We start from the raw sequence: 24514 nt of genomic DNA on the forward strand, positions 1-24514 counted from the left end.
GTCTCCACAGATCATTTGTAAGATTTAAAATGAACTTTTAACTGTGAAAGTTTAATGGTTACACCTTTCCTCCTGTCACTTCTTGTTAATGGTAACCCGATGTCACCTGGATTTCTCTCAACACCACTGCCCCCCCGACCCTCCGAGCTCTGTACAGAGCAGCTGATTTCACAGAGGCACACATCTGTGACTCAGGCATAATACGGATCGTTATGGTAACGTGAAAGGCATGAGACCTGCTGCCAATCAACTGGAACTGAAGAAGCCTCTGAAAGAGAAGTGAACCATCCTAAAGACAAAAAAGGGCGATCAGGTCACCATGTGCTGTCCTTAGAAATTTAAAATGTGAATACATCATAAATGAGTTTGTGAACTTCATTATTTTACACAGTTAGCTATGCCTGACATTAGCTATGCCTGACATTAGCTATGTCTGACGTTAGCTATGCCTGACTTTAGCTATGCCTGACGTTAGCTATGCCTGACGTTAGCTATGCCTGACGTTAGCTATGCCTGACATTAGTTATGCGTGACGTTGGCTATGCGTAATGTTGGCTATGCCTTACGTTAGCTATGCCTGACGTTAGCTATGCCTGACGTTAGCTATGCCTGACGTTGGCTATGCCTGACGTTGGCTATGCCTGACGTTGGCTATGCCTGACGTTGGCTATGCCTGACTTTGGCTATGCCTGACGTTGGCTATGCCTGACGTTGGCTATGTGTAACGTTGGCTATGCCTGATGTTGGCTATGTGTAACGTTGGCTATGCCTGACGTTGGCTATGCCTGACTATCTATATGCCAGACATTAACTTTGCCTGACATCAGCTATGCTGGATGTTAGCTACGTCTGACGTTAGTTTAGCTATGTCTGATATCAGCTATGTCTGACATTAGCTATGTCTGACGTTAGCTATGCCTGACGTTAGCTATGCCTGACGTTAGCTATGCCTGACGTTGGCTATGCCTGACGTTAGCTATGCCTGACGTTAGCTATGCCTGACGTTAGCTATGCCTGACGTTAGCTATGCCTGACGTTTACTATGCCTGACGTTGGCTATGCCTGACGTTGGCTATGCCTGACGTTGGCTATGCGTAACGTTGGCTATGCGTAACGTTGGCTATGCCTGACGTTGGCTATGCCTGATGTTGGCTATGTGTAACGTTGGCTATGCCTGACGTTGGCTATGCCAGACATTAACTTTGCCTGACATCAGCTATGCTGGATGTTAGCTATGTCTGACGTTAGTTTAGCTATGTCTGATATCAGCTATGTCTGACATTAGCTATGCCTGCAAGCTGATCAAACACTTAAAAGGCCTGATACTACAAGGCATGTACAGAATTTGCTTTGTTTTGTTTTGGGTTTTTTTTGTTTGTTTGTTTTTTGTTTTGTTTTTTTAAGTTAAGACATTTTTTTCAATTTAAACATCTTATTTAATAAGGGAAAAAAATGAAAATGAAATGAGTGGAACCATTGAACACTGAATTGATATAATGTTCTATTACTCTTTTTTTCCCCTGAAGCAACTTTGCAAACCTAAACTGTGATGCCATCTTGTTTTATCTTAGAGGAATAAAGAGGAATTTCTTTGGAGGATTTCTCAAAAAAGCCATACTTGTTCAGTCGCAAACTTAAGTGTCATGGACTTAAACATTTTTTAGACTATCTGAGACCAATGGAGTCTAAAGTCAAGCACAGAAATACTTTGGTAATATATGTCTTGGCATTGAATTGATTGATCTTGGAGTGAACTTGCCTAGGAATCTATTCTGGATGTTTTTCTACTCAAGTATGATCTTCTCCATGTATAATGAGTCGTCACAGTCTCCAAATAGTTCAGAAATAGCCTTACTACCCTTTTGCATATTTATAGATCATAATAAATTATTAGGTGCTGATATTGTTAATTAATATAACAATTAAAGAAAGCAGAATCTTGTTGTTATTTCCTCCTATGTTGAATAGTACTTAGTTTTTATCACAATGCGTAAGCTTCTTCCTAATGCTTGTGAAAAGGACATGGCACAGTGCTACTCACATAAGAACTGGCAAGTAACAGAGGATGTTTTTATTACTCTACTCTGATACAGAAGCTCTTATATTTGAAAAAGGATGTACTTTGGAAGCAACTAAGCCAGAACTGTTTACTCTGGATGATGAACACAGAAACTGTCAATGGTAAGGAGGAAGATAAAAGCTGAGAAAAAGAAGAGAAAGAAAGGCAGGTATTCGTGTGTGTTGGAAGACGTGATCATCTGCGGTAGCTGGCCTGTCACTCAAACTGGCAGTCTGGAGGAAAAAGCTTCACACTTACAGCGAAGCAGTCCATCCCAAGCTGTACTTTAGCAAGAGTGATTCAGCTACTTCCTGTAGGTTTCATCTGGACTCGACTACATTTTTTTTTTTTTTTTTTGCAGTTTGATGTATGCAAAGTCTGCAATATTTTTTTAGAAGACATGAAGTTACAAGCCTTAAAAATGATCTGTAACTAAGGACATATATGTAACAGAGATTCATCCAGTAAAAAAAACCCTAAAACAGAGTTCCACTTGGCAAATGTTTGTAAATATTTTGTAGTATGAAGGTAGAGTTAAGATCTTCATAGCTCTACACTGCTGGGGTCATGCTAGTATTGTAAAAAGAAAATAGAAGCTTTAAAGTGACATTTTCCAGGTTAATAGATCATTAACAGACTTGGGTAGAACTGAACAGTACACTGTTGAGGAGATCCATTACATTTAAGGTCATGTTGACACAGTGAGAAATGTAGGTGTATCAACTCAATGTTGTGTTTTGTTTTGTTTTTTATCATTTGGATGTTTCTGCCTCTTGGAAACAAAAACACCACAGTTTTTAGTATTTTCTTACAGGCCACATTCATCTTTTTTGAGCCCATGACACTTCAGTCCCACCTGTACTAAATGAAAACTATTATGGGGTGACCTTGCTAATGGCTACAACAGTGATGAATGACAGTGGTAAATTTGTGTTGTAAAAGATAACTTCAGAGTAAAATCTTTAAAATAACCAAAAACCACACTGAGGTTTCTTTATACACGTGCTTCATGTCTTTGTTTCTTTGTCTCGCTGCGCTACTGTGACAGCGTTACAGCACCACTAACAGGCCTGGCATACGTTCCACAGCATTCTCAGTGGTTTTGTGTGGACACATTTCTTGAATTGACTAAAAAAATAACACTGTAGGAGTAGGGTAACATCTAAAACCTGCAGTATAGCGGCCCTGAACGACCATCATCAGAAGGCCTTTTCACCTGAGATCTTCCTATACCAGGGTATTTTCAGGTTTTAGTTTTTTCCTGCTGTGATCCCAAATCAATGGCTTATTAATAGACAGGTGCAGAAGATGACAAAAAGTTTTTGGAGAAACTCCATTTGAATTGAGTGTGTTGTACCAGGGAAACACTAACACCTGCAGCTCACGAGGACCAGAGTTTAAAACCCCCTATCTAGAACAGATATCATGAAAAACAATGCTGCTTCTTGTCAGCTTTCATTAATGATTGAACAAGACTTCTGGGAGGTTATTTTGTATTATTCTTTATTTCAGCTTCTATTTCTCCCTCATTTGGTGTTCGGGTGTATTTCTGTTTGGTTAACTGAGGTCGGTTTGCTACAGAAACAAGCCGTGACTTGACTTCCATGCAAAGCAAAGCTGAGTCTTATTGAACTTATCCTACTGTGATTCCATGTCTAACTGTATCATCTGGGTGTGCTGGTCTGTCTTATAGAAATTCAATTTCATACACTACAATAAGGTTGTATAAACACTTGAGCAGATAACGTAGTGACTATTGTTACAAAGAATAGTTACAGGAAACAAGTAAACCAAAACAATGTTTTAAGATTTGTCAGAAAATGTGCATCATCCTTTAAAAGAATCAGTAGTTTCAGTGCTTAAGTATTATGGACAAAATGATTTATTTAGATATCATTTTCTAATGTGCTTGTCTTTCAGGTGTGCAGTAGATTGTATAATATATGTACATAATATTTCCATAATAAACTCTGCAAGTGCATTCAGTGGTAGCACAAGTGGGAGAGCAGGGAGACTCTATATTGAGACATTATGGATGTCATGTGTTCCATATGGAAAACTGACTATTAATGAACCTCATTTAAGCATTTTAATTGGAGAATATCTAACTAACTACCGCCTGTAATGGCTGTTTTAAGTTAATGGGAACACATCTAGTAATGTGAGCTGTTCTGGCTTTCTGCTCATAGAATACCTGAATCTGCAATCAGGTTAAAAATACAGTTATCCTTCTTTTTTCCCCTTTCTTAATAAACAATTTAAAATATGAAACCAGTACAGCTACTGGGGGCTGAGAGAATAAGGGTCATCCACTCAAATCCCTCTATCTGCTGGGGACATGTCGGCAAGCACAACAAATACCTAATGCTGTCCCTTTAATTTGCTACTGCTACTAAAATGCCCTTGAGGTAAGACACAACAGCCTCATTAGCCCCAACCCTAACCACATGCTCTTCAGCAGATCTGCTCACTGGCACGAGTGCCAGAACGGGGTTGTACCTGGCAGCTCCCAGGTGTGAATAATACCGAGCGCATCTCTGGAAAAACAGCATCTGTCTTCACTTGACTCACCCCCCCCCCCCCCCCCCCCCTTTAATATGGATATAAAAATAAATGACTCTCTTCCCAAATGGATAAATAGCTGCTGGAGACCAAACTGGGGGACTGGCTGTAAGAAAGCATAAACGTGAAATAAAACAATAAAGCATCTTGCATCTTAACTCAAGGCTGACAGCACTTTGCAAACAACAAACAGCTGCTTTACTCTCCTCATCCACCCGAGTGTAAGCAAACAAATCACACACAACCTTCATTGTTTGCACGGCACACACTTTCTCTGCCAAGGTAATTTTGATTTATCAAATCCACAAAAATACAATTTATGTGACTGGATTAAAAATGACTTGCAGGATTCTTCTTGTGATACAAATTTATGACAGAGTTCACTTGTCACTCCAGCTCAATAAACCCAGGGTCTTTTATTTCTTCTAACTAATCTCATCAACCATCCTTTAATCCTTTAAAAGCCCGAATAAACTTTGGCAGATTTTGTCAGTGATGCTCCCCTAATGACACTAATACGACACCCATTTTGCATCCTTCCACAATCTGAGCTCTGCTCAGTAAGTAAAAGTCATAGTATGTTCCAGTTATTGTTTTTGGTCGCTTTACATTTCTGAAAATGACTAAATGCTTTTTTTTAATCCAAGCCCGGCGGGAACACCAATCACCTGGTAATGACATCCCCACCTCTCAGGTGTTAAGAATTAAAAGAATTAGAATTAATACTTGTCTTATTTCTCTCTCTGTCATTCTTTCTTGTCCTGTCTTAAACCAGTATTATCCCCATGCATTTCTTTGTTGAATCAGCCAAGCTGCTGTTGACATGACACACGATGCAGTAAAGCCATCACTGCTCTAAACTTATGCAGCACACCCCAAGCAAAAGTCATGAAGGGCTGTTTGTCATTCAAAGGATGCTTCTGGTCATTCATAAACGTCCCTGTGCCATCAAAGCGGGTCAGAAACAAATCATTTTGAGGTCAGAACGTTACATAGTGCTACTTTCAAGACTCACCAGAGAAATAATTGGTAGAAAACTCAAACTTTTTTAATCTGAAGTCTTTGTGGCCCTTTGAAGAAATGGGAATGTTTCTTGCAGTGCAAGTTAGGGGATCATCAAAGTCAGCATCATTCATACTGTAAAATCTGATATGTCTGCATAAAATTGATGCAGCAAAACCTGTTTTACTCTCTGAAACATCACGCTTTCATGTTCTGTGCACACAGTTCACATTGACAAACTGACAGACTTTCAAGGTTCTACAAATCAATATTGTAGTAAAATTACAGATCACTTCTGTACTTGGAGTATGAAATCAGTTTGATAAAACCAAGACCCACTGGACAGACACAAGTACAAAGTGAATGTGTTTGTGTCTATGAAGACATGCTGTTGCAAGATAAGTGCTCATCAAAGTCAGCAAAATTCACTCTAAAATCTAATATTTCAATTGATATGGAAAAAAGTTTTATAAACTAGACAGCATCTGGTCTGTATGTGATCCATGCCTACTGGTTAATGAACCTGAAGTCTCTCCATGTGTGCCTGGCAGCACAGATAAACCACCAGCTGACCCACCTGAATGGCTGACAAATGGACTAAGAGTTCTGATTCTGAAACATCAGCAGAAAGGACCAGTCCTATCCACCTATCGACCAATAACCAGTCTTTCCACATCATCATGTTGGGCATTAACACGTTAGAAAAGTGGGGAGATGGATGTATACATGATAGAGGCACAGAAAGGCAATGGTAGCAATACCAGAGGAGCATAACTTCTGCTACTGGTTGACAGAGCTGTTGTCCAAATCTGCAAAACCATACCAACAAACCTGTGCACTGCTTGGATTGATCCCAGAAAGTGTACAACTCAATGCCACATTCACGGATCCTAGAATGCCTGAAGCTCTACAATGTGAGCAACACAATACAATCCTTCATTACAAACTCAATGAGGGTGTGGCAGACCATCCTTGGGATGTACTTCGAGCCAGTTGAGCAAGTTTCTGTCCTTGCTGCTTTTTTGCAAAGGCCTGAACTCCCTCAACAAAATTGGCTATGGATACTGACTCAGAAGTGGGAACACCATCAGTCACTTCCTCTACTTGGATGACTTCAGGCTGCATGCTAATGGCAGGCAAGACGTTGACTCACTAAACCAGACCACCAAGGATCCACAGCAGAGGCTTTGGAATGTCATTCAGACTGAAAAAAATGCAGCTGAATAGTGTACAGAAATAAGAAAATGAAAAACACTTCCCAACTTGGTGGAGAATGAGAAGCCCCACACAGATAGCAACACGGGAAAGCTGGTATGATGGCAATTTCCCATTGCCATTATACCCCAAAGGGAAAACTGGAGACATGAGCTGGAAAAAGCCTGGAATGAAAAGGCAAGAATAGTGCCTGTAGTCATTGTTCCTAAAGTTAGAACTAATACTTATGGTGGAATCTCGTTCCACCATTATGGTCCTCGTCTGTGGAAACATGAGGACTGTTTTTAAAAAAGGCGCTAAAGACCTGTCTTTATAGCTTAATTTATAGCTGGACTTTGTTTCAAATATATATATATATATATATATATATATATATATATATATATATATATATATATAGATAGATATATATAGATAGATATATGTAGATAGATATAGATAGATAGATAGATATATGTAGATAGATATATATAGATAGATAGATATATGTAGATAGATATATATAGATAGATATATGTAGATAGATATAGATAGATAGATAGATATATGTAGATAGATATAGATAGATAGATATATGTAGATAGATATATATATATATATATATATATATATATATATATATAGATATATATAGATAGATATATATAGATAGATATATGTAGATAGATATAGATAGATAGATAGATATATGTAGATAGATATATATAGATAGATAGATATATATAGATAGATATATGTAGATAGATATAGATAGATAGATAGATATATGTAGATAGATATAGATAGATAGATAGATATATGTAGATAGATATAGATAGATAGATAGATATATGTAGATAGATATAGATAGATAGATAGATATATGTATATATATATAGATAGATAGATAGATATATGTATATATATATAGATAGATAGATAGATATATGTATATATATATAGATAGATAGATAGATATATGTATATATATATAGATAGATAGATAGATAGATATATGTATATATAGATAGATAGATAGATAGATAGATGTGTATATATATATAGATAGATAGATAGATAGATATATGTATATATATACATGTATATATATGTATATATATATATATATATATATATATATATATATATATATATGTATATGTATATATATATATGTATATGTATATATATATATATATATATATACATATATATATATAGATAGATATAGATATAGATAGATATAGATAGATATATTGTAGCTTATTTTTAAAATGAGCCACATTTTTTGTGTAAAAAATGCTTTATAATAAAGTTTGATTCAACTTTTGCATAATGCGCTGGACCCCTCTCACTGGAGAAACACAATACATCTCAGTCCAGCACAATTGTAGGAACAGTTAAGATACCGTGTAAGCTCTCAGGTGTGTGGTAGAGGACCTGAGCTCAGGCTGAGCCAGGGGCAGAGGGTGTGTCAGGGAAGATTGTGTATTTATAAACGAAATGCATCGAAGAAATCTAATAATTGATTATTTTTCTGCAATGCTCTTCAAGGTGCCCAACGCACTACATTACCCACAGACCCTTTGCCTCCCCATATCTGTCAATATGTAATAACAAGCAGTTTATAAAATAATATTGAGGCTTCTAAGATATGGAAAACCTCGGTAGAAATAAAAAGACAGTGCCTTAGTCCACATGACCCACAGCTTGGCACCTCCTGCAGCCCTGACAGCATATTAACCCTTGCTGGCTGTGAGTATATTGGATAAATCTTGAGCCTCTCCACCTGCTCCCTCACTGTAAGTCTCTGCAGGGAAGACTCTGCTAAAACCCTCACATGTAAACGGTGCTTGTTACTCTTTGGTATGTGTGCACACAGTTCAGTTTGATTTAGCACCTCTTCCTGGATGCAACACAACAACGTGGTGTTGATGAGTCAACCCAGCAGCTCAGCCCATCTCTCCATTGCAGGTTGATTAGCGGTACAGCTGCCTGTGCTGCCATGGTCGGTCTCTGCAGCAAATCCCTCTAATTTACAAAATCCCAGCAGTATCTGCTCATTTCCTCAGCCGTCACTTAGACTAGCATTCATTTCTCTGGACAGACTAGATGAGGGGAGACAATTTGCTCTTGTCGACACCCTGAGGTTCATACTCATGTGATAAGACTCCACGTTTGCTTTGTTGTTCAGCTACGAAATGACATTCAACTCTTGAAGCAGAAAATTAACAATATGTGAATGTTTATTACATTCCCATCAGCAATACAGAGATGATCTCTGCCCTCCCATGCCTAAATACTAGCTTTTAGAATCCCTAAAACTACATCTCCATATTTCTGAATACCAACACTAATGTACTTCATTGATCCATCTTGGTTTTTGGCATATCATACCTCTTATTATCAAAAGAAAGCACATTTCTCATTTGGCGGCTGGCATTTACAAAGCTGAGCTGATGTGGGATCAGACAACAAGAGCCTCTTGCAGAAATTTTGTGTTGAGCTTTCGCTGTGTCTTTCCCCTCTTAATAATCCCTATATTGGTTGATAAATCATTGCTTGTAATGCAGTGATTCATTTCGTGGTGAGTATAATGAGGGCAATGAGTTTCGCCCCAGGTGGCTGTTACAACACGACCGCTTCTGTAATTTGGTCAGAAATCCATTCACAACACAACTGTCGTGGTGACCAGTACTGAAAATAATATCATTGCATAACTACAGAGAACTTATTGCCTTAAAAAAGAACTTTTCATTGACATTGTTGCTTCCAGTAAAGTAGAAACTGCAGGCCAGGAGTGGTGCACATGTTCAGGGTCTCCCCCAAGGTCTTGCTTAATTTGGAAATATTCAAAAGACATCCAGAGTGAGGTGACAGCGATGCATACTAAACAAAGACCCATATGCAGTCGCTCCATGGCAACGTGGAGCTGAATTTCTCTGTCGGGATTAATAAAGTAAATATTATTATTGTACCTTATTAGGATTCCAGTGGGTCACAGGTGGGATGCTTTGAGTGTTCCTGCATTAAAACAAGAAAATCAAGTCTGACTCCTTTGAATGCGGAGGAGCAGCTTCATTACTCCTTGCGGATCCTCAAAACTCCTTGTCAGACCTGTAAAGGCTCATTTATGCTTATTTTTTTCCATTAAAAAAGAAGTAATCTGTGTCACTGCATGCATATTTCCATGTGTCTTTTACCTTGATATAGTTGTTAGGAAATACAGCCCTGGAAACTCACAAAATGATGCATGTAAAGGACACAGGAGATGCATGGAAGGGTTCACATCGGACCTTAGCGTAGAGAAGTGTTTCTTTGTCCCCGGGGACCTTCGCCTGGCATGTTGTACTTCTTCCCAACTCAGGTTGATTTGAATGCTTATCAAGGTCTTTGCAAATCTGCTGATGAGTCACTCATTTCAGTAAAGTGTGTTAAAGTATGGAATCCTCTAAAACATGCAGGGCTGTGGTCCCCAAAGACCAGGACTGAGAAACAAATGGGTCCTAAGGCTGAGACCTGCCACCTTCCGGGGAAAACCCATTTCAGCCACTTGCACCTTTGTTGGAACTCAGACAAACCAGAATACATGTGCATCGCATATTTTGGCAGACTCCGGCTTGTTGTTCAGCTTTTCTTTGATGAGTCATTTTTAAGCAGTTTCCAGTAAAACATGCCAAACATCCATTAACTTTCCAACACAAGGCCTCATACAGCTGTAGTTAGAGACATGCTGGTAAACACACAACGACAGTCAGCTAAAAGCACAGATATCCCCCACAGGCACTGACAGACAAGAGTAAATATTGACCTAAAATTTGACAGTTAATAAAAAAAAAAACACACACACACTGATGGGAGCAAAGAGCAGTCGGGCACCTCATGCACTCGCCGTACTGTCTCTGCACATTTTGCTCCTTTGACTTGTTTCCGCTCCAGTCATAATGCATATTTAATAAAAGTGGCCCTTTACAAATGACAGGCAAACTTTTGAAGCATTATCTGATGTTGGCTTGTGTGTCTCTGTGTGTTTTGTGTGTGTTGCAGAACCATACAGCCCAGCGGTGTGGGTGATGATGTTTGTGATGTGCCTGTCAGTGGTGGCTGTCACCGTCTTCATCTTTGAGTTCTTCAGCCCCGTGGGATACAACCGCAGCCTGCAGAGCGCCAAGAGTAAGAGACGCCAATCAAGCCACCGCCACTGCTCATTTCACAGCATTATTACCAACTTGTCAATTTGTCAGTTACGTAAGCGAAGGAGGGGGGTGCTGATTTAAAAGAGGGCGCTTGCACACATTATGTAAAGTGTCCCAGTTTCTTTTATTTCTTTTTTCTTTTTTTTTCTTTTTTTTTTTTGCTGCGCATGAGTCAAAGCAATCACTCAACAATATAGCTTATTTATATTTACCAAAGTGAATGATGACAATGTGGTGGTGGCAGATTTAGACGTTTTTGCTGCTGCTGTCAGCTCATTGTTTGTTCCAACTGTTCAGACATTCATTTAACATCATTCTCTGGGAAATGTTTGTTACGTTCTAATATTTTAACAAAAGTTGAACTAAACTAAAAACCAGTAACAGGTGAGTAATTTGCCAGTCATTGTGATGTGGGTTTCTAACTCTGCTAAAACATCTCAGTTTCTGTTTTATTCAAGCTATGGCTTTTATTATCACAAAATTACTTAAAACTATAGTTGATACTATCTCCTATCTCAAACTTTGAATGAAGTTGGAGGACGTGTAAAATGTAGATTAAAACAGAATATGATGCTGTGCAATTTCTTTTTTTAACATATAATTAATTGAATACACTACAAAGACAAGATACTAAATGTTCAAAATGATTAATTTATTTTTTTTTCAAATATTCACTTCTTTTATTTGATATCTGCGACATGTTCAAATACAACTGGGACAAAAACAAAAGATTGGGAAAGTTAAAGAATGCTCAAAATACACCACGTTCCACAGTGGAAACAGGTGAGTGCCATGACTGGGTATAAAAGGAGCATCCTGAAAGGCTCAATTGTTCACCAGGAAGAATGGGACAATGTTCAACGCTTTGTGAACAACTGCATGAGCAAATAGTCCAACAGTTTAAGAACATCATTTCTCAACATACAACAAGCAAGAAATGTAGAAATTTTATCATTTAAAATCTTTTATTTAGATAAAAAAAAGAATGTAGAGATATCAAGGACAACAGCCATACGGTACATCAGCAGTACATTGCCGGCTTCTCTGGGTCTGAGCTCATCTGAGAAATGTTTTTGGAAACCATGGATGTTGTGTCCTCTGGGCCAAGGAGAAACAGGACTATCTGGATTGTTTTCAGCACAAAGTTTAAAAGCCAGAATCTGTGATGGCCTGGGCATGTGCTGGCTCATGACATGGAAAACTTGAACATCTTGGAAGGCACCATTAATGCTGAAAGATACAGGTCTTTCAGCGACATATGCTGCATTCAAACGGCATCTTTTTCAGTGAAGTCCCTGCTTATTTCAGCAAGACAATGCCAAGTCACCGTCTGCACATTTTACAACAGTGTGGCTTCACAGTTAAAGAGTACAAGTACTAGACTAGCCTGCCAGCAGTCCAGATTTGTCTGCCACTGAAAACATGAAGTACAAAACTGAACATGAACTGTTAAGCACCTAAAAATGTAAAAAAGCAGGAATGGGAAAGAATATCCACCTATAGAGCTTCAATGATCGGTGTCCTCAGTTCCTAAATGCTTATTGAGTTTTGTTAAAAGGAAAAATGATGTAACACTGTGGTAAACATGACCCTATAAACATTCAGACATTGCTTTATCTCTTATTTTTATGAGCTGACTGCACCAGACTGCAGATCTTAATCATTCATTTGGACAGAAGAAATGGCATTTTCACCTTTTTTTTTTTTAATTGTACTTTTTAGAGCTTTATATCCACTTTTTGCTTTCAGTGACAAACTACATCTCTGCTTTAAGCCCTACAGAGACGACGCTGTGAGGTCAGGTTTGATGTCTCAATACGAATCTATTCTCAGCCTTTTTTTTTTTTGCTGTTTTAACATCAGGCAGTCCTTAAATCACTGTCGCTCACTTCCTCTAATCATTGCAGTGAAAGACCACAATAACCTGAATCTGTGCCCCCAAAGGTATGCAGGCATCAGTGTCTACATGATTTTGTGTATTAAGTGCCTTGCTTTCAAGTCCTGGGCTCATGAGTGTCATTCCACTCAAGGGAAATATTCATGTGATTGTGCAACCATTTTTTTTAAAAATTGTTTTGAGTAATACTTTGTTGAAACCTTTTACTCAGCGGTGTCATTTTAAGTTCCAAAGAATATTGGAGCAAATCCTGAACAAAAGCTGAGAAAAATACATCGCATTTATTCCTCTATAACGGTGTAAAATTAGCCTGGGTAGTCTTCTTATTTGAAGTATATCCTTTATTCTTTAAAGCTGCTTCTTTTTCACCTCATTGTAGGTGAGTCCAAATGATATAAGCTCAGTTTAGACTCCTAGAACCCCAGCTCTAGTGGGTCTTGATGAAATTTTGCTCTAAACTTGTCCACAAATCATCATAGTAAATGTGACATTTACTTTTGCCTGTTTCTCATAAAGTGCTTCTGTATTCAAACCAAAATTACAAAGACTGAAGGTTAAACTGTCCTGTTTTAGCAGAACCAGCTAGATTTCTGTGAAATCAGTCCAAACCATAGCAATGACCTGTCAACTGTTAGCCAGGACTCATCACCCAACGCCAACTCTGCAACTCATCCATTCCCGTATGGGAACCTGCTGGTTTGCTGAAAAAGGGAAGTCTGCAATACAAACATGGCAGAATCAAACTGGGATTCCTCTACAGTTTTATCAGGAGTGTTTATTTCTAATCCTGCTTCAGCCAGTGCAATCTTATTCAAGCATCAGGCATCCTGAAGTGCTTTATTTAAAACCTTTGAGAATTTTTCCTTTAACTCTAACATTGTGAGGAATAAACCTGATCAAACATCATGTTCAGACTCAGGATTTAGACTTCAGCACATCTAGTATGCAACATCTAATAACTACTCGCTTAATTCTGGCATCTTTCTCCATCTTAGAGTCAGGTGGATCCAAGTTCACCATTGGGAAGTCGGTTTGGCTGCTGTGGGCGCTGGTTTTCAACAACTCGGTGCCTGTGGAAAACCCTAGAGGAACAACCAGCAAGATCATGGTAAACCTGACTCACTCGCTGCATTTTATGATTGATTGACTCACTTGGTTCATGTATTTGTTTAATTTATTAATCTGCTAGATGACTGGTCACCAGTACACAGGCATAAACTGATGAAGTCTGGGTTGAAATAACTCTTAAATGATTAATGTGGTGATTCAGTCATAGCCATACATTAAACTGCCAGCTCAAATCAAAATGTGCAGTTGTGTCTGAAGAGCAAATATTACTGTTATTCAATATCCGCGGATGCTCTGTGGCCTCACAAAATGAAAATGAAAATCAGTGGGAAGCTTTGAACCTCTGATGTGAAGTAGAGCCACAGAAGGTGAAAAACTCAAGTTTTTTTTTTTGCTTTCAACCCAAGTGCTTTTTGCTGCAATCTCAATCATCTCAAGAGCTCTTTAGCAGCTTATAAAGGGGGTCAGGGGAAAGAAGGGAAGATTATTTCTAGTTCTCTCTGTATAAATGTACTTTTTCTGAACTGAGTTTGCTGGATGTCAAATGTCTTTTTGCTCATTAACCCTTCTTCCTTGTTGAAAACAAAACAACTGAAGAAACTCTATGGGTGGGATTTACAGAGACAGGCTAATTAGCGCATGTTTGCTAATCATAAACATGATCAATGCACAGGTTCTTTATTCTGCAAGCGAAATCTGAAATCTTATATCGGTCTGATGTCCTTCCTGCTGCTTGCATTTCCCCCAGATGTAACGTCACACATGCACAGATCCATGTCTGCATGCGCAATAGATTTAAAAAAAAGATGGCAGCTAAGTGAACACACATGTCGCTGCTGCACCGTTTTATATTTCAAGTATGAAAAACTTCACACAAGAAACAAAACAAAGAACATCAAACTGGAACATCTGTGGCATAAAAATCTGCCACAGTCACCTTCATTCAGGTTAAAACACACCTGGAGACTTTAGTCACTCATATGAAAGCTTAATGTTAGCATCTATGTTAGCAGAAAGTGGCGTAAACGTTAGCTTGTTGGTGCCGTATTAACTCCATCAACAACGTTTCACAATGAGGCCAATAAATAATCAGGCTCGCTGTAAATCATGTGGTTTTACGGCGTCTGTTTATTAAAACAAATTTTAAAGCCGTTGCCGCTTCAGTGATAATAGCTGTATTTACTGGACCTGCAAATGTTGGATCTGAATAAATTAAAATACTGATGACCTTTTTAGATTAAATTTTAAAAAGTTCAACCTTTACACTTTCTGTACTGATCTCACACACAACAGTACACACATCTCACACACATTCATTCAAGCTTCTCTTTTATTTTAAAGATTTTTCTGACACAGTAGTTCAGCTTTCACTCCAAACCTCTGTGTCAGTGTCCTGCAGGTTTTAGATGTTTCTCTGTTGCAACAAACCTCATAACTATTTAGCATTAAGAGATTTGTGCAGAAGTTGACAAGTTTTCTGCATTTGAATCCAAGGAACTGCAGCAGTGAAACGTCTGAAACCTGCAGGACAGTTCCTGATTCCTGCACCGGTGTGGAGCATTTCGGCCATCAACTCTACTGCAGTGTTAGAAAAAAAAGATCTCTGTGGTTTCAGGTGGTTTTTTTGTTCACATTTGAAAATTAAAGTTGTTATGCGTTAAATATATATTTCCAATCTGAATATATTTCCGTGTTTATCTGCAGGATTTCTGATTTCGATAAGGCCGAAAATTGTCCAGAGAGGAAAAGAGTATTGTTTTAGTTTGAGCTGAAGATCAGTGATGTTGGAAAATGTTGGTAGATAAGGGCTAAACATGTGTCTTTAAATCTCTGGATATTGGGAAGCAGACCAGGCAGCAGGAATCTTCTAGCAGATTACTCACTCCAGACAAACAGTGACTTCAGACTTGAGGTCAGAGACTTGAGGAAAGACGCGATCATCTGCACAAGAGTCTAACGGCAATTTTATACGACCAAAAAACCTAAAACATACTAAACCCCTCACAGCATCACTTCTGGAAGTTTATTCCATAAATGACTTTTATTTGTACATTTCCAATGTCAACATGACATTAGTTTTTTATCACTTGTACAGGAGTCCAGTTGGATTTGCTTAAAGAGGAGAGTCTGTTACAGTGATTTTAATGTCTTGGTTGCTGAAACTAAGAATGAATTCTTCATTTTATTTGTTGAGTAAATTATGCAAATTAACCTTTAGCATTAAGAGGGAGCACTTTGGAAGCAAATGGCTCCATTCATCACTCACTCTCCCTGTAAATTTATTTTGTTTTTCATAATCCATGTCTTTCACTTACCTCCTGGCTAAATACAACTACATATTTCCTCGCCAAGTGTCTCACCAACCTTTTATACGGCATGTGCTACAGTAATTTGGGCAGCTTGTACTGTGAAGTGAGGCTAATTGAAATCATTTTTCTTACTTAGAAACAATTCTGAATGTTAAAATTACACAGCTTCAGGTAAAATCCTTTTATTCCACATACATACAAGCATTGCTTATCTTTGATGTTTATAATCTTGATCCGCTTAATCGATTTTTTTTTTTTTTCCTATCCCAGTATTTTAGCTCAGAAATGACTAAAAACATGCCTATCGCTCCCAGCTAGTTTCTAAAGTTCAGACTTGTGTCTTTGGGAGATCAGCCAATCTGTTTATTTTGATCAAAGTTAGTGGCTAATTTAAAAGAAAATATCTGTGTTTGGTAGTTATTGCATGCGGATGATGACAAGAATATGTGGCAAATATCCAGTCAAATAACAGCAGGGTATCAGCCTATTCTGTGCCATCTGCCTCCACTGCCAAGGGCTATGGCTGTGTGTTTTTGTTTTGATACACACCAAGTGATCCACTCCAGTGGCCTCTGGAGCTATTAAAGGCTTGATAAATTAATTAGACAGTCAAAGGCTAACCTTGAATTGCAGAAAATGACTAAAGCCAACAGAGTTTCATAGTTTTGTTCCCTTTGAAAAACACGATTAATTGTTTTGTTTTTTTTCTTTTTTTTTAGCCAAAGGGAAGCATGTTGAACTCCTTTACAGGATCCCCTGCCCATCTTTTGCCCATCTTTTCACATTTTTTCCCATCACTTCCCTCTCTCTCCCTTTCTGGTTCCTGAGTGGCTATCAGCATCACATCCTCGCATTTTGTCGCTATGTATTTAACTTGTACAGGTTTTGAGCGTCGGTCAGAGGGTGGGGTTACAAGAGTGGTGTGTGTGTGTTTGTATGGATGTATGATTGATGTTACGTTATTTATTTTTATTATGTTCTTTTATGTATCTATTTACTTATTTTTCTCTCTTCCTGTTTGTAAATTTCTTTCTTTTTTTTAGTAGATGCTGCTGCTCTTGTTTTGTGTTACTTTTATTTAAAGGACCCCTTTGAAAACGAGATGGTGCATCTCAAAGGGTTATTCCTCTATCAATAAATAAGTGTTAAATTGATGTAATAACAGAGCCTATGTAGAGACTTTGACACTTGAATTATATTAAAAGCAAACAATTATTTAAAGAAATGCAAAGTAAATGTAGTGCATCCAACACAGGACTAATCTTTAATCGCTGTCACTATTATCTGTTAAAGGAGCGAAAAGATTAATAGTTTCACCACAAAGTTTGCAGTTATGCAATGCCTGCAGACCAAAACAAAGTGTGTCTTGAGCTGCACCGCCCTTTACCTCTTCACCCCACTAGCCTTGTCTGCAAACAACCGTGCAAAGAGCAAAAACACTTAGTAAAACTATATCAGCACTTTGTGGAACACGTGGAAGTAACTTATTACGTTTGTGTTACTGACAGTAGAAGAAGAGCGAGCTGTAACTGTAGCCTGTTAGCGCTGACTGCACCAGTGTTAATCTGGTTCTGTCCCTTTCTTGTTAAAAAACTTCTACATCAACAGCCATTGATTTCTTTAGCGATAATACTGGGTCCTAGTTGTATTTAGAATTTGGATATTTTGTTCCGTTCTGTCCATTTTGCTTTGGAAATACACAGTGGCATTGCTAGCTTGCTGCAGCCTTTTACAGGAAGGAAGGAGGGGTGGGAAAATTAAATCGAAAACTGGAAATCGGGATATTTTTCTTCACAATTTTAAAATCGATTTTTTTACTAAAATTTTTTCTTTTTCAAATAAATAAAATTTATCCACGATAAAAAAAATTTAACATTTTTATTGTTTTTATTGATCTTTTTCCTTGTCTTCTTGGGCATTATAGCAGCAGAATGATGGTCTGAAATCAAGAAAAGTGACGAGCAAAAAAAAGTTTTATATATTTTTTTTGTTTTGTTTTTAATCTACAAAAATCAACAATATTGGAGAATTGTGAGAATCGCAATTTAAATCGAATCGGCACCCAAAAAAATTGGAATGGAATCAAATCGGGACAAAATCATATCGTCAGCCCTAGAAGGAAGGAGGGCTGTTAGAGGAGGAAGGAGGCGGTGAGTAATCACATTACTGGCTAGTAAACAAGAAGCTGGAAATCATCACAGAATGACAGTGTGTGACATCGTGCGATCCTCCAGATGGATTTACACCTCTAGTTCCTCACATTGCCTTATTATTTTTTTTTTTATTCATTTCATCAAAACATAACTTTATGTGCTTTAAATATCCCATACTGACAAATAATTCCCCAGGCGAGGCTGAGCTTCAGCTGCAGGTTTAGGAATGAAATGTTACTAAAATATAAAACAAAAAAAAAGAATGTCACAGGAATCTTAAAATACTTTGACTCCTGTCAGGCTCAGTTGTCACGGCTTTTATTTATTTTTTATTCCTCATTGTGCTTCACCAGGTGCTGGTGTGGGCCTTCTTTGCTGTCATCTTCCTGGCCTCCTACACTGCCAACCTGGCTGCCTTCATGATCCAGGAGGAGTACATTGACACGGTGTCAGGGCTGTCAGATAAGAAGGTATGATCTGGGATGGATGGATGGATAGATTCATGAATATGTACCAATCCGTTATTAATAAACACACACTCTCATACACACAAAAGGTAAAAAAAAAAAAATGGCCAAAGAGGACATAAAATGACAAGTCCACATGAATAATTCTAAACTATTAAAGAGCATAACTTTTTTTTTTTTTTTTTTTGGTTAAACAATAAAAGGAAGAATGAGGCAGAAGAGTGATCAAACAAATGTGATCATGAAACAAAGAGGTTTTGTTCGTTTTCTGTCTGCCTGTAAAAAGACTTAACAGCTTGAACAAAAAGTCGAAAGCGACAGAACACACACTTCCTTGTGCCGTCGGTGTGTTCGGTGCAGTTTCCGTGGAGCCCACAAACTGAATCCTGCTGCTGTGACACTTTAAAAGCTCATCTGTTTTATGAAACTCCCCCTCAGCTCCTGTGAAAACTGCCGCGCCGCGCACGGCCCCCTCTCTTTGAAAGCGAAGACTTTGAATCTCCACAGCACTTCATGCTGTACCGGGGATCAGCTCCTCTGCCTCGTTTCAAACACTCTCTTTTTAACTCCCCTCTTCCTGTCTGTGGCTTTAATCTGGGCCCACCTGTTCCTCCCGTGCAGTTTCAGCAGCCGACGGAGCAGTACCCGCCGCTGCGCTTCGGCACCGTGCCCAACGGCAGCACCGAGGAGAACATCCGCTCCAACTATCCCAACATGCATCAGTACATGATCCGTAACAACCAGAAGGGCGTGGAAGAAGCCATTGATAACCTCAAGACGGGGTAAGAAACGTGGCGAATGTCTCTCTTGTGACAAAAGATTAAATAAAATGCAACTTTCTTCCTTCACGGTTATATTAAGTTTTTATCTTTACATTCCACAGCTTCCAGTATTAATGCTTTATGGTTTCTTTATGTTAATGGGAGGTTCCTTTAAGGATGTTTGTGTCTTTTCAGTCAAGCTCGGAGTCAGTTGGGAGTGAATGTGCAGGTATACACACTGATTAAGTAGGTGATTCAACTCCATAATGTGCAAGGATGCACTCAAATGGAGGCCATTAGTTTTTCTTAGGCGAGGTAGTTGGGAGGTAATCAATGGGAGAATCAATAGACAAATACTGCATGTAGGAGCATGCAAAACCACATGAATACACACAGAAACCCTCAAGCTCAGCTTTACTTTAATGGGCTTACATGAAGTAGGAAACAGAAAAAAAAGCACTTCCGCTTTGAGGCGGATGCATGGTTCATAAAACGCTGAAGCCCAAAATGATAATAAGGAGCTCAGACTGTTGAATAAAACCCTGCCAGTTCAACTTCTCTCTGCATTTTTTTTCTAGTAGAGAAGACTTGTAAAGAAACATCTAAATGGTCCTTTCACATCTAGTGGATTTAGATATTCAAACTTAACCTTTAAAACTTCAGGTTCCCCAATTAGGAAACTTTAAGGAGAGATGATGGCAAACTGTGCCGAGGCAGTCATTCTGGAGACCTTGCCTGAAACGTCTGTCCTCAAACCTCTCTAATTTAGTTCTGCTTTACTTTGTCTAACTACAAAGACAAAGAACTACAGCTCCACCATCACAAAGGTAGATTATAATATATTTATATTCACTCTGAAAGCATTTGGAATTCTTTTTTTTTACTTTTATAATATGTCTTATGCGTCATCTTCATTTAATCTTCTCCAGTATTGCATATACTGTAATATATACTCATAAGTACAAAGAGACCTACATGGGCACAGGGCTCGAAGGGTTAATGGAAGAAGAAGATGATGAAGATGACGAAGAAGAAAGGAATCAGTTGATCACTTGTCTTTTGATTGTGTATTTGTGAATATTTTCAGGGAAGACTTCTGTGTCTCATAATCATCTATATTTGCTTTTCTGCCTAATTTGTATAAATATGCAGTTGATTTGGCACAATTATAACAGACAGTTTCCAGGATCTGGCTTTAAATGTGTTATTATTGCTTAGGAAACTCTTTATCCATAAGGAGACCAAACCAAAATTTAATGTTTTCCTCAGAGAACTATGTATTTTCTTCAAGTCATTTCAACTTATGATAAGAAAAATGTCATAAAATTATACAATTTCATACATGATTGTAAACTCAACAAAAACCCTGATTATTTAAATCCTGTTTTGGTTTTTTTTTAGTTTTTGCTATAGTTACCATATGTACTGGTATTTATATCTTAACAAATCTCACACGTGCTCCCTTTAGCACGGCTTCAACAGAATCCAAACATACCTTGAAGTTGAAGAGATTTTCTCTCTTTATTGCCTGAAATGTATTTAATTAAATGTATGAAAGGGACTGAGGAAGTTCTGAAACTTCTGGGCTGTGAGAAAGTGATCTAAGTTCTGTCTGTTTAATATGTTAGAATGCCGAACTTAGTTATTTTCTGCCAGAATTCCCGTCTGACTGTTCCTGCAGCAACAGTTTTGCTTTTGGCCTGAATGACGTGTTTAAATTCGACATATATCTGTAGAATTAATGTCTGCTCCTCCATGGTGAAGATGCCGCTCTGCAGGGATGTCTGTGATTGGTCAGGTGCTGCAAACTCCACCCCTTTCATGTGAGCGCACATTCATGTAGATGGAAAACACTGGGTTGAATCTAGGTCCTGAATGTCTGGGTAAGTCTGTCCAGCTAACAGAGAGATATCCTGAGTCGTACAGGCCTCTGGTGAAATGATTGGGGTTTACTGGTTTTATTTGGGGAAGATGGAGGAGTCTACTGGTGAACCTAAAGTAATCTGCCAAATAAACTTACATGAGTAATTCCAGACACTGAGACAACTTGCTTTGCTGTTGAAAATCTTTCTACAAAAACACACACCTTAAATTTTTTGCTTTTTTTTTATATATATACTGCGTAATTAGCTGGAATAGCGAAGCCCCATGTGCAGTGCTTTTGTTTAAAATTAATAATATGTTATGTAGCTCTGGGAGAACGACAGAAAAAACACAAAACAGATCCGCCTTACTGAATAGATCCAAAGCAGAGTAAATAAAAACAACCCAGAATCCTCCTGGATATGAGCATAACTGAGGCATCCCTCTATTTCATGCTCATCAGCTCCATAGCAGGCATCTGCAGAGGCAGCTGTGCTTTTAGCATCATGAACAACAACCGGACACGCTGCTTTTACTGGTGTGACTAACATCAGCTCCGCATGCCCACTGGAACCAGATCCACGCTCAGAAAGTCTGAAGAATGAGGAGACAAACCTGAAGAACTGAGTGGATAAATACAAAGAAACATAGATCTGTTGGAGTTATTTATCGTTTCCAAATCAGAGCAAAGTTATTCTGACTGATGACCTTCATCCCTGCATTTAGGGAAATAACGATGTACTTCTGATACCTTGTCGCTGTGAATGTCTGACAGCTTTAATACACAGTCATGCAGGTGGGATTTACACGCAGCTTCAAACTGCAAACATGAGAAAGGATTAAGCTGATTTCCCTCAGCTGCCGTTTGTGCATTTGTTAAAAAAAAAAAAAAAAACCTGGCTTTCTGACACAATCCTCTTCTGCTTTTATATCCATTATTTATCCTCAGCTTGAGACAGCGTTGTCATCGGCGCTCGACTCGGTGACACAACTTCCTGGCTGACTCAAGCTGTCAGCGCATCGATCTGCGTTGCTCCAGGAGTCGTAAAGCTGCGAGGTCCCATCAGGATCATTGCTGCTTAACAAAACAGAGGGAAAGGGATGTAAACAAGCAAAAAGAAATAAATAAATAATGCATGTGAGGAGCAACGGCAGCGCAGTGGGATAATCGCGCCATGTCGCCATTGGCTGACAGTCCTCGCATCTTAAATGGAGGGTTTATTCTGTTCACCACAGTAGCAAAAAGCTCTTCACATAAAATATACAGCCGCTCATTGTGTTCGAAAGGTGGAGGAAGGGGGGAGGGAGGGGGGAGGGAGGTACACTGATGCAGAGCAGAGTCCAAATGTTTGATAGGAGAAGCAATTACACGTTGCACTCTGGCAAGGTGACGGAAACAGCAGAAGATTTGACATAGTGTTATTAAAACTCCTGCCATGCCTCCTTTTTATCCTGCGTACTCATCCTCTTCATCTCACTTCATCATTTCGCTCTTTATCTCGCTTCAATCTCTCCATCTGTCTGATTATCCTCCGTCTTATCTCACTTTCCTTACCTTCCGCTGCACCTCTTCTCCTGATATTATTTACAAAGGAAACATTAGCTTCTCCCCATCAATAAAAAAAACAAAAACAAAAAAAAACTTCATGCTTTCTTTTTTCTAACTCTCCCTCCTCCTTCATTAACTTCATAACTAATGAAGTCCTCGGCACCTCCTTCCCTCCTCCTCCCTTCCTCCCTCCAGTCATTATCTCCATCCTCCCTGTTTGTCTCCTTCGCATGTCACCCTCTGTGTACCCAACCTCTTCACCTCCTTTCAGTATTCCATCCTTCAGCGGCGGCTCCCTCCTTCCACCAGGAATCTGCTCGCAGCTTCCCGAGTGTGAATATCAATGAGTGTGAAGTGGATGAGCAGGTGTAGCGACAAATTTATCATCAGATCCTGAGATATGCATGATCAGTCTGAGTGAAGCTCTTATATTCATCCTATTATTCTATCATGAACGCTCCTAATTCACTTTAAATTTGCATCCTTCTTTAATTGCTGCATTTTTCGTCATCTCCAGGAGATTATCCGAACAGATGCAGACTTTTAAACTATAATTTAATTTTAAGGTTCATTTAAAAAGAAACACCAGTTTGTGTTATGGATTATTATAGACTGTCTCCTGTCTCCATACGAATTGATTTCGACTATTAGTCTGTGTTTAACGCTGAAATAAATTTAGTTAACCCATTTTAACCCCCAAAGCATCACATACTGAGGCTAAATCAGTTCAGTGTAAATGGCTCTTACACTTACATCTGTTGTTAATCTGTATTTAAACGTCTCTCCTCTTTCTGCTGTGTGAAGTACGACTCCTAAAAGCGGCAGGATGGAAATGCGTCTTACATAAAAAATTTTCACATCATTGGCCGTGTTTACATGGGAGTCTTAATTCCTCTTTAATTTAAAATTGAAGCTAAATTCACTTTGAACTGGTGTAAGATAACCATGTAAACACCTAATTCCGAATGAAAAAGTCAATTTCAGAATTAAATGAAACTGAACTCTGAAGTAAGTGGCTGGTTTATTCGCATTTTAACTACAAACTGATAATTCATCTGTCATGTAAACCTTTATTCCGCTCTAAGTTAATTCTGATGGTTCTGTGCATGCTCCTCACCTTGTCCCGTCCCGATGACGCACATACTCTGCGTGTTGCTTACCCTCTCGTTATTGATAGTCTATTTCCTTCTCCTTCTCAGCTGCAGAAAAAACAGAAGCAGTATGCTTATGTCAAGCTGCTGCTTCGAAATCATAATCAAAATAAAGACAAAACTGGTACTTATTATGTAGTTTTCCATGTTATGACAGAAAAGACAAGAAGCAGCAAGCGAACTTTGTTTATTTCCGGTAGACGTAAATACGTCCAATCAGAACCCTTCCCAACCCGCTGATCTAAAGCAGAATTTAGTCAGGACATGTTTCCATGTAAAGCTC

The 24514-nt window shown here is 38.6% G+C and overlaps 1 protein-coding gene across 1 annotated transcript in view; it reads left to right on the top strand.

Annotated features, from left to right (window-relative positions):
• Nucleotides 1–24514, top strand: part of grin2da (glutamate receptor, ionotropic, N-methyl D-aspartate 2D, a) — a gene marked incomplete at both ends in the record, with an annotated part of 358506 nt that overhangs the window by 293527 nt on the left and 40465 nt on the right. The window contains 4 exons of the mRNA XM_079259282.1: nucleotides 10865–10990; nucleotides 13906–14018; nucleotides 18794–18910; nucleotides 19529–19689. Of these exons, the coding sequence (XP_079115408.1) occupies nucleotides 10865–10990; nucleotides 13906–14018; nucleotides 18794–18910; nucleotides 19529–19689 (517 nt within the window). The remainder of the gene's footprint in view (nucleotides 1–10864; nucleotides 10991–13905; nucleotides 14019–18793; nucleotides 18911–19528; nucleotides 19690–24514) is intronic.

This window comes from Telmatherina bonti, assembly GCF_933228915.1.
Source record: "Telmatherina bonti genome assembly, chromosome: 19".
Taxonomy (NCBI): Eukaryota; Metazoa; Chordata; class Actinopteri; order Atheriniformes; family Telmatherinidae; genus Telmatherina; species Telmatherina bonti.